The sequence below is a fragment of the Vanessa atalanta genome, chromosome 19, assembly GCF_905147765.1.
Source record: "Vanessa atalanta chromosome 19, ilVanAtal1.2, whole genome shotgun sequence".
Classification (NCBI taxonomy): Eukaryota; Metazoa; Arthropoda; class Insecta; order Lepidoptera; family Nymphalidae; genus Vanessa; species Vanessa atalanta.
In genome coordinates, this window is record NC_061889.1 from 7,475,720 (window position 1) to 7,487,100 (window position 11,381).

General features: G+C 31.0%; 1 protein-coding gene across 1 annotated transcript; it reads left to right on the forward strand.

Annotated features, from left to right (window-relative positions):
- Nucleotides 1-8,066: 8,066 nt before the first annotated feature.
- LOC125071584 lies at nucleotides 8,067-11,381 on the forward strand. The gene is made up of 6 exons (XM_047681906.1): nucleotides 8,067-8,176; nucleotides 8,253-8,587; nucleotides 8,916-9,102; nucleotides 9,622-9,801; nucleotides 9,893-10,443; nucleotides 11,314-11,381. Exons 1-6 carry the CDS (start codon nucleotides 8,067-8,069, stop codon nucleotides 11,379-11,381), a joined length of 1,431 nt encoding a protein of 476 aa, XP_047537862.1.

Genomic DNA, 11,381 nt, shown 5'->3' on the forward strand with positions numbered 1-11,381 from the left:
TATTTCGCTCGTATCTATGTCTTTCTGAAAAAGACACAATTTTTCCCACAAAAGGGGTGCTGTTTGTCGGATCGTCAATGCCAAGATTACCTGGTGCGCCCTAACAGACTGGGATATTTATTAACAAAGCAGCGTTACCAACTTCTCTTCGGGGGGCATCACAGGATCGCTTTAGCATGACGCGGCGCTATGACGGTAAGTCCACCTATATGGTATAGAAAACCTTCCTACATCCAGGCATGCTTACGGCGGGAGAGTAGACGCTTTTAGCGCCGACGCCATTTCCCCGATTTTTTTCAGCGGACCGGTCAGCGGGGCCTTCTCCTCGCGCTCCCGCTCCTCGTGCTCTTTCTGCGACGTGCTCATCATGATAATCACGATCATCTACCCAACAGCCCTCCATTCCCATGTGTGTGCGCGTCAAGTACACTAAATACTTTGCTATGTATTGATAAAATAATGAGAAAAATGCGATCATTTCACAAACGATATTTTATTATTAATTTTTTACTCCATTTTTATTAATTGTAATTTTTTTTAATTATAAATTGTCTTAATAACTATTAATTTTGATGTTGTATGATGATATACACCAGCCGTTCACAGTGAAATTCTTCATTATTTAAATTTTCGAATTATCTACTAGCTTTGTAAACATGAAAAATCACTATTATCGATTATCGAATTTGCCCTAGTCCGAATATCGATTGGGACGTCGTAAGTCATGTCGTTTTTGTTTGAATTTAAATCAAGACAGTACCTATATATTGATTTAAAGTCGAGATATTAAAATAAGTAAAATAAAACAAGGTATTTATTATTTCAACTGGATTATATATGTAATATATTTACTTTGACCTACATTTCTAAGTAAATACTGATTTTAATCATTTGTGTATGATAAATTCTAATCGCTTTAAACTAAATATTTGGACGAGACTAAATATTATCTGTAGGCGCCTAAGCGTGCTTAAAACGTGCGTGACAAATCTCTGTAAACACTACTTTGATTATTTATATAGTATTAAAGATTAGAAGAGGTTTTTTTAAAATTCATAATTAGACTTTTAGTTTCTATTACAACAGTAAACGCCTGTAAATTTCCCACTGCTGAGCTTAGGCCTTTTCTCCCTTTGTGGAGAATGTTTTAGGCATATTCCACCACGCTACTTCAATGCCGGTTGGTGGAATACACATGTGGCAGAATTTCGTTGAAATTAGATACCTCACGATGTTTTCCTTTACACCGCCGAGCACGATATAAATTATAAACAGAAATTAAGCACATTAATATTCTGTGGTGTTTGCTTGGGTTTGAACCTGCAATCATCGGTTAAGATGTACGCGTTCTAGCCACTGGGCTAGTGTAGGTAGTATTTAATATATACATATATGCCACTTGATAGTACGTGATCACCTAAAGTCCCTAGTGCAGTATGTGTTCCTAGTGCTCTATTAACCGTGAATCGAGTGTTGGATAGAGTCCATGGGAGTTTGTAGGAGACCCTTTTTTGTTTATCATTTACACAACCCGCAGTGGAGCAGCGCGCTAGAATTAGTTTCTCCCCAAATGGAAGATGGATCTCCTTAGGTCAGAAACAGTGGGACATTAACAGGCTGCTACTATTACATCTCAAAAAATTTACTTGAATGGAAAGTTGCTTATGTACAAAATCCTCACAATTTAAGACTGGTTATTTTATAGGAATGACAATGAAAAAGAAAAAATGTTCGAAATACAATTTATTTCATAATTATATACAGCGTGTATAATTTGTATTGCTAGAAGATTTAACTGTACTGATTAAAGGGGAATACCCATTCTTCATAGTGTCCTGGATTCAGCATGTTTTAGTTTCCCAAAAAAAAAAATTAAACCGAATTCAAAATAATATAATTTTAGACTTTTGTATCGACTTTATACAAGAACATAATAACGATACAACTACCTAACTCCTTTTTTTTACGAGTAATTTACCTACATCTCTGATTCCACTGAACCGATTTTAATGAAACTTACACTTCCCTAAGTTAAATTGTATCTAACTTTGATTTGTTTTCGAGAAAATCGTAAATATACATACAAACATACACTTACGAAATTAAGCACCCACGCTTGAAAGCCTAAATACTCAAATATAATTCAATTGAACTGATAACCTCCTTCTTTTAGAAGGCCCCAATTTTGTGGAATAGGAGAAAAATTGTTTTAAAAAAGTATTTATTAGGTTATTTTACAAAAGTAGAATATGACAATATAACTGCAATGAATCAAATATGTCTCCTTTTTTATATGTTTCACGTGTTAAAATATGAAAAAATATAATTGTAGGTATAAGGAGGAATATGTAGATATTGTTTACATTAATTATTTCACAAGGTTTTACAATTTTAAAATTGATACATCTGTCTGAGTTGCCAATTCTTATCAATTCTTGTTGAAGGGTAACGAGGCTAGCTCAAATCCATAATTTGTGATAAACATGAAACTTACCTTAGCAAGGTTAAAACTATAATGTTTGAAGTCTGATTACAAATAAAATGAAAAAAAAAATCATTAAATAGATGCATCGAATTTTAGTTTAGTAATACATAGCAAACAATTTGGTCTTTCGGTTGCTTTAGGAAGTTCAATAAACGCTTCCCCTAAACACACATAATGTAAATGTCTTCGATGCGTAATAACTAATATTAGTTCCATGTCTTTCGCTATTTATATTAAAAAATATCAAATAAATATCGTTTTTTAAGAACTATTGCTTGCGTTGTAAAGTGGCGGATGTTTAATTATATATACACTTCGTATATATATTTTGAAAATAAGATTAATGCATAAGATGGCTTCAGATGGCAGTGTGGGCTCAGAATGGGCACTCCCTATTATATTTCGTGGTGATGGATAATTTCCCGAGGATCATCGATCTATTTTCTGAAGACCAATTTATTATTTTATCACATACGGTATTGTATTGTTGTATGCTGTTTTACAGATTGGGTAAGGTTAAGACACTAGGTCCATGACGGCGTGGAAAGTGTTTTTAATTCAGTTAGAATGGATAAGAGTGGAATTTACTATAGCGTTTTTCCAATCAAAGTAGGAATAAAGATGAGTAAATCTTAGATTTACGCTTTTCATGCAAATAGCTAGTAACTCGGCGATATTGTGTACTAAGATTTTATGATTAATATATCTTTATTTATAATACAACACTATTACACTTCTTAATTCCGATAACAGTTTCGTCGACGTTCAAAATATTTTTTTTTTGCATATCCATCGTGAATATCATAGACTAATCAAGTTGATCAAGCACCAAAGTCAAAGTCAAAGTCAAAATTTCAATATATTATAGAAATGTTTACACTTTCTTATTGATAGTCAATAATCTACCACCGGTTCGGAATTTAACACTTCGGACCTGAGAAGAACCGGCGAAAGAAACTCAGGGGGATATTTTTTTTTTCACCAATGATATCGCGTCAATTTGCCGTCAAATTTTGTTTATTTGGCTTTTCTAATGTTACGGTTGGAATAGAATATACGTAGGTACTATATGGTTGACTATTTAATTATTTTAATTCAAAACATGATTTTAGCGTGTAACACTCACAGAACAGCATAAAAATGTTTTGTAGGTATATATTTTTATACGAAGGCTAAATGAGCCAGAATATTTAAATTCACAAGGAAAATAACACGGATCTCATGGTTGTTAACGCAAAGTAAGTAATTAATAATTTAAATTGGAAAGAAATATCACTTGATTTATACAAGATTATATTATATGTAAGATAAAATTAAAAGGTTGCAGGAGACAAATCGTAAATAGTTTTTAATAATAATTTGTGAATATGCCGATGGTGTTTCGAAAATCTATAAATAAAAAATAAAATAAATAAATTGTCAGAATTTTAGCTGTCTATGTCATTATTGATAATAACACTATTTTTGCGTACAGAAGTGCAATAGACTGAAAAAAGCAAGAATTTTAATTACTTAAAACAATTTACTAACAAACCAAAAATAGTTCTAACTTCGAATTTATCTTAACATAAATAAATCACCGAATCATACACATTGAAGTAAACTACTTACTCAATTGAGCTTAAAAAGCCAAATAAAACACAAGGAACACTTTTAACAAATTAGAAGTCGAGCCAATATCGACCTTACAGTCCGCGCCCAAAAAGAAAAATTAATGGCGGCTTAATTCAGTTTCGCGCGCTTTTGTTGTTTTTTTTTTTGGTCAAGTTATATGGATAAAGGAATCTTCTAAATCTATATACTTATTATTATTATTACAGATTACTTCGGCATAGATACTAGTCATACATAGCCTTCTGGTGTACCGTCCAATCTAATGGATACTGCTCAAAGACAACCAGATTTGACATAGACAATTTCTATTGTTGTATTCCTTGCAGTCTTTTTTTAAGTATAATTATTTTGTATTGGTTATTTTAAAATTTGTACTTTTTAAGATATATAATGTTTTGCGAGTGATGAGTTCACACAGACCAAACTATTTCACAATGATCTACGATTTTGTAATAGGCGTGTAAATTTATTGTTGGTGTGCAATAATATTAAACATAATGGGTATAACGATCGCTTAAATATGACCTCAACTGTGTATGACTTTAAAAAATCGCTTAAAATATCGAGGGTTCATTTGTGACGAATTCACCAACCTGTTTAAAACATTCTATTCTGATTGTGAGTTCACAAAGTACTAAATTAATAAAAGATTATTAAACAGTTTTAATTATGCAAAAATAAACGAAATAAGACCAAAAGTCAATCATCGGATGATTATTAACATCTGACTAAACTTGAACTTGTTTGAAAGTTAAAAATAGTTTATCAACACATCAAATAGTATTGCCCAATGTGATCTTAAACTAAGAACCGGTGTGTGTTGAAACAATAGCCAAGGTCAATGTGAAGCTGATCTAATTTAATGTCGTTTCTAAAGTAAGCTGGTCTGCCCACTTTTTATATTAACTAAACATATAAATACTTTTTGGTAGAGCTAGGGCTTATAGGCGTCAAAACAATTACTTAGTTACTTACTATGTACGTGTTTAGTAAGTTGTCCTTAAATTAAAACAAAATTATTTCATTTGTATTAATTAATTTTCATAATACTTTTGTTTGTGATTTCCGATTTTACAAATGCTTCATATTTTTTAATAATAAATACAGTTTCAAATATGGTCAATCACTATTGAGTTTTAACGTGATTTATTTATTTTAATAAAACATTCATGTTCAGCGATAATGTCGTGAAAAAACGTGCATGTGTAGGATAAAATTGGCCGTCAATAGATTCCAAAAAATTCTTTACAAGATGAGACATTTGCTAACTTGACTATGATTTTTTACTAACTACTTAGCTTTGAGTAATCACAAGAAAACTTTATATATTTACTATTGTTGTGTTTCGGGCTTGCAAGGAAGGTGAGCCAGTATAACTACAGGCATAAAGGACATAACATCTTAGTTCCCAAGGTCGGTGTCGCATTGACAATGTAAGCGATTTATATTTGTTGCAGTGTGAAATAATAATTAGGCTAAATAATAGAAAAAATATGAAGTTAAAATGTATATACCTACCTCGTTAAATAGTGACCAAAACAGTTAGCCTTGGTTCTATTTATAAGTGTGATCATAATATGTCGGGTATCTCAAAAAAATAATCTGTTAAATAAATTTAAATAAAGAATAAAAAAATACTTTTGTTCGACAATAATGATAATAAGTTACGTCGTTCATATTTTTAACGCTTTCTGTGACAGTAAACGTCAAAAGAACTGTACCTTAAAGTGTTTACCAGATTTTTTACTATTTTAATTTACGAGGAAAACACAAGACTTGCAGAACTTTGAACAAACGCTAAGGCCATAAATTATAATAGCAATCTGAATTGATCTGCTGAATAGGCAAATAAGATATACTTAAATCGGTATAAACCAATTTATGTTGGGTTTATAACTTCAATTACATTAAAGACAGATGGATCTTATGATATTTTCTAATGACCATGACAATATTTTCAAGATTTTTAATTTCCCCCGTACACAATACTAATATGTTTCTTTTCCACAACTGTCGTCCAACGATATGGTTTTAATGTAATATCAATATATATATATATATATGTGTTCAAATAATACAGTATCGTCCCCACTAAGTTAACTACACCGAGATATTGGTATAATATAGGATTCAGATTTGCGGATAAATTGATACTATATTGGTTTAGAATACTCATTTCTTACTGAAAGAAAAAGACCAAACATATTTCACAAAATGTAATGGGTATATTCGTCATAATAAATAGTTACCCAGAAGAGACACTATACGTATACAGTATTGATACTATATAAATGGCTAGAGGAGGGAGGGAGGTTGTTTTGATGACAGTGGGTACTCGTGCCTACGCTGGCATTATGTCAATGACGCACGTTCACTCTCAATTACCTCACTCCTATAATCCGAGAGGACAGCAATCCGACATAAGACCGGAGGTAGATCAGGTATAGAAACTTAAAGTACTAAAATCACATAAAAATATTGTAGTATCAAATCGAAACTAAAGATTAATAAAATTAAGGCACCTGCAAGGGCAGATGTCCATTTGTGGTGGTAGTCACAGTGGTAGTCACACCAGGTGAGCCTTCTGCTCGCTGGCAACCAATTATATAAAAAAGTTAAGATACCCTAGCACTATCAATTTAGTTCTTTTGGAACTTAAATTTAAATTATTTGCTAAACACAAATTATGTATTAGTAATAATACTTTGATTACAGTACTATATCCATTTTTAATTCTTTTAAATTCAAAACGTACTTAACCTTAACGTCAACAAACAATACAACATATAAAATACCAAAAATATCATTTAGATATACCAAGAATAGAAAAGGACCTAAAATTGTTCCTTGTGAAAAGAATTTATGGTGTAGGATCTAATAACCATTATAGTATTGTCATATACGTGCTCATTGTCACTTTTTATTATATATCCTGTTGTACGCCTAATCTTAACACACACGTACCTTATAGGGCGTTTATATATTTAGAAACGCCAAATGATATCATACGACTTTCTATATTCACGGAAGAGTGAAATTTTTGCGACATTTGTGTTTTTGAACTTATAGTGTGAAGACTTTGCAGAGGTAAGTTTAAGTTACGATTTTATAAGGACTTGTTTTCTTAGATGGTGATTAAACTATGTTAATTGAACTCAAAATGAATATTCACATATGTACGTTATATTAGTGGAGTTATTACGTTAAATCAGATCCGTTTTTTATCAGCCTTTTTGCATTGATGAACATTAAAAACATGAATATAACTTAATATAATTCTACTAAACCAGCCGTAAATACGGCCGAGAACTACTTTGCAAACTTATGATACAATAAATTAACTATTGCTGGGTGACATATAAAACCTTGAAAAGACACAAATTCAGGTCAAGATCTATTCAATGAAAAAAAGATTAGAAAATTATAAAAAAATATAAAGAATTTTTTTAATCGTATAAAGAAGCAAAAATAAGCATACCGGTCATATTTAAACAATCAGTTCTACGTTAAATTCTTCATTTGATTCACCTTTTTTTCTTAAAATATCCATGATAGTTTTTTTATTTATATTAGTATGTTAAATAACACAATACTAGGGGAACCTTCGGCTCATCGATCACCTAATAAATCAGTGCGGGACGGGACGTTGTGCTGAACGGATTTGGTGCACTTTTCGTCGCAATTACATGGTACAGGATGTCTGTGACGCCCAATCGAGCAATGTCCAAAACGTATATATGCAACCTTTTCATTGCATTTGTGTCACAAATTGACATTATTTGATTAATTTGTGTTTAGGAGAACATGTTTGTCTTATCAAATAAAATGTAAAGTTTACAATAATCATTGTTGAAAACAACAATTTCTTGCGTTTTTAATGATTACGAATGTGTCTTTATTTTATAACTTTTTTTTTTATTATTGTTGGTAGCAAAATTTTTAAATTGCAGGAATAAAAGTCATAATAATGGGTCGATTTATTTCAACATTTGCATTTTTGCATATATTAACATTTGCAATTGGTAAAGCGCCTGAAAATAAAACTATAGCAAGTTATGATCCAAGTGAATTGCTAGCGTAAGTATTTGAAGGATTACTTGAGGTTGATAGTATAAGCAATACCAATTATGGGTAAATCCTATATTTATTTCAGACAAATTTTTAATCACAATGATTCCATCCCTCGAGCTCGATTTGGTTCAGTACAATTTGAAGGTGACAATGTTGACGACAATGATCACTTCTATAAAGGGACTGTGAAGTTTAAAGATGACTCAAACATTAATTATTCTGAAGACAGCTCTGATCAAAACGTACAAAACAGTTTTGTTAATTTTCAAGATTATAATAAAGAAAATTCAAAAAAAAGGCGACGCAGGAGAAGGAAACCTAAACAGCAATATTACGGCCTACAAAACCTACCTATACGACCTGATTTAGCGCAGAATAATGGTATACCGAATTCTGGTTTTGGAGAGCATTATTATAGTGAGTACATTATGTATTTACGTCTTTAAGAATCATAGTAATCATATATTAATATTGTTCTTTTATAAATGCTGAGATTAAATATGGAATGGAATGTTAGTGATTTTCCTTTTTTATGAAATCATAATTATTATAAAAATTATAATATAAGTTTTTCGTAACATAGATTTGATATACCTATTTTTTATACTTTTAATGATGGTAAACATTTTTGCTGTTACTTTGAATCAGGCGCTAAAAGACTAAATATTTTCCAACATTGATTGTTTAAAATTATTAAATTAAGTTTTTTATTTTGTAATATCTGTGATTATTAACGTTTTATTAGGACCACCACGACCTAGACCTTCTATAGCATCTGACGCTCTATCAGCTGTAGCAGATGCATTAACTTCCATAGCGTTGTATGACGATCAACAGTGTGTATCGCGACTTTTATGCGAAGCAGCAGGTGGAGGAGGTTTGGGCAGCTCGGGAATCTTACAGACGCTGACGGGAATACAGCCATTGTTAACGTAAGTGATTTGAGTGTATCTTAAAAAGTAAATTATGATAAAGAGCATATAGATTTGTCAACACAGTTATAATACGATGCTTTTATAAACAAATTATATTTAAACAGTCTTATTAACTTGTTCAAAGTTTAATGTATCATATACTTATCAATAATACTACGATAATGATGAAAATGAACGTCGGTGTGTTTAACTATTCTATTGTTTAACAAGTTTTTGACACACATATATAATATACTAATAATTTTGAACATCCATGAAATAATTTAATCTGTAATAATGTAATATTATTTATATTAATAAATCAATAAAAGCTAATATCTATTGAGTTAGTGTTAGGTTTACCTGAATATAAACAGATTGTCTTGAAAAAATTGATTTATCTTATATAGCTAACTATCACAATCATTCTATTTAACTATAAATAAGAAAAATATCGGTAAATTTATAGTTATTGACACTCAAAGTACTTAAAGGTAGAGTATTTTATCTGCCACTAACAATTATCATTTGTTTTAGACTACTGTCGGCTTATAATGGTATAAGTTCGAATCCACTTTTTGTATTTGGACGGGCCGTTTTTCTGGGGATGTCATCGAACGGTAACACGGCCTCCTGTCGTTACGCGTATCCCTTATGTCCTACTGATCCGGAACAGCTTGTCTATTATCTAAATAACCATAATGGAGGTTTCTTCAGGTATGCCTTCAAAATATTTCCAAGCCTATTTTTTAATCAATAAAATATAAATGATGATGATTTTGTAATTTAATGCGATTTTTTTTTTTAGGTTCTTTAACTCACCTCAGCAAGGGCAGCAGAATGTTGAACAGTTTTATAACCAACTTACGCAGAACTATGGTCTCTATCAACAAGGTCAACCACAAAATTATGGATTTTATAATCCTAACCCTGCTCAAAATTATGGTTTTCATAAACCTAATCTTTATCAAGGCCATAAACAAGGTCTTCAACAGAACTACGGTTTGGCTTTTCCTTATGGAAATAATAATATTCGATTTAAAAACTCTCATAATCTCGAAATATCAAAAGATACAGATAAAGTCCAACGACGTATACAAAATAACCCAATATCACAAGACTTCGTTCATTCCGGAGATTTTAATACGAAATGGATGTTTCCAGAAACTGTTGAGAATAGTAACACGTACTATGTTAATAATGATTTATATAAATATAAAGATTTTTATGAAGATAATGTTAATTCCGGTAGAGATGTTAATGTGTTAAAATTTCCTGATAGTAATCAAGACAGTGTAACGGAAATACAAGGATATGATAGAAAAATAAGAGGCTTTACATTTCCTGAAAGCAGCAACAGTAACACTCATTATAATGATTATAATAATGTAAATTCAAATGAAGCTTACAATGATAAGTTTACATTTAATAATAAATATTATGAAAATAAGTATGTCTATAATGAAAATAAACATGCTGATGATTTAAGAGGTGTTAGGACAGTTTATATAGTTAGAGGTAACGGCGATCCGAGTAATCCCGAAATAATTAAACTAAGGTCAGGGGAAACAATACAATAAAGTTTTTTTGATGTTATATATGTAGGCGGGCTGACAAATATGGGCTGACAGGTATGGCACCTGATGGTATGGTTATCGCTGTTCATAGACATTGGTACTAAAAAATATTAATCATTCCTTATATTACCAATGCATCACCAACTTTGGGACTCAGATGTTATGTTTCTTGTGTCTGTAGTTACACTAGCTTACTTACCCTTCACACCGGAACAGAACAATTAAATTGTTTACTTACTTAGACTTATACTGTTTGCCTGTATAATATATCACCTGGGTAGGGTGCAAGCCCTTGCACAAATTCATCAAGTAATTTACGTTATTAAATTAAGGTAACAAAGTACGCTTTGTATTAACAAGTTTATGGATACGATTGTAATATTATAACGTGTCATTTGTTATTTTATATAAATTAATTTTATGTTTATAATATGAATAACAACACTATTATTTTGTAAGCAACAATATCGATGTATTGTTTTGCTGCGATTATATTTGAGATTGTTGAAATGTCTGAGACTCATTTTTTAAATATCGTTCGATGACAATATTATTTTATACATTTAACTAATTCATACTTAAATAAGTGTTGCAATGCAATGTACCAGACCGCTTTTGTTCCAATTATGGCTAAATGCGTCTTCCCCTTAAGAAAAGAGGGTTTCACGTTTCGACAATGTCGAATTGTCTGCAATGTCGGAAATGTCTATTTACATGTGA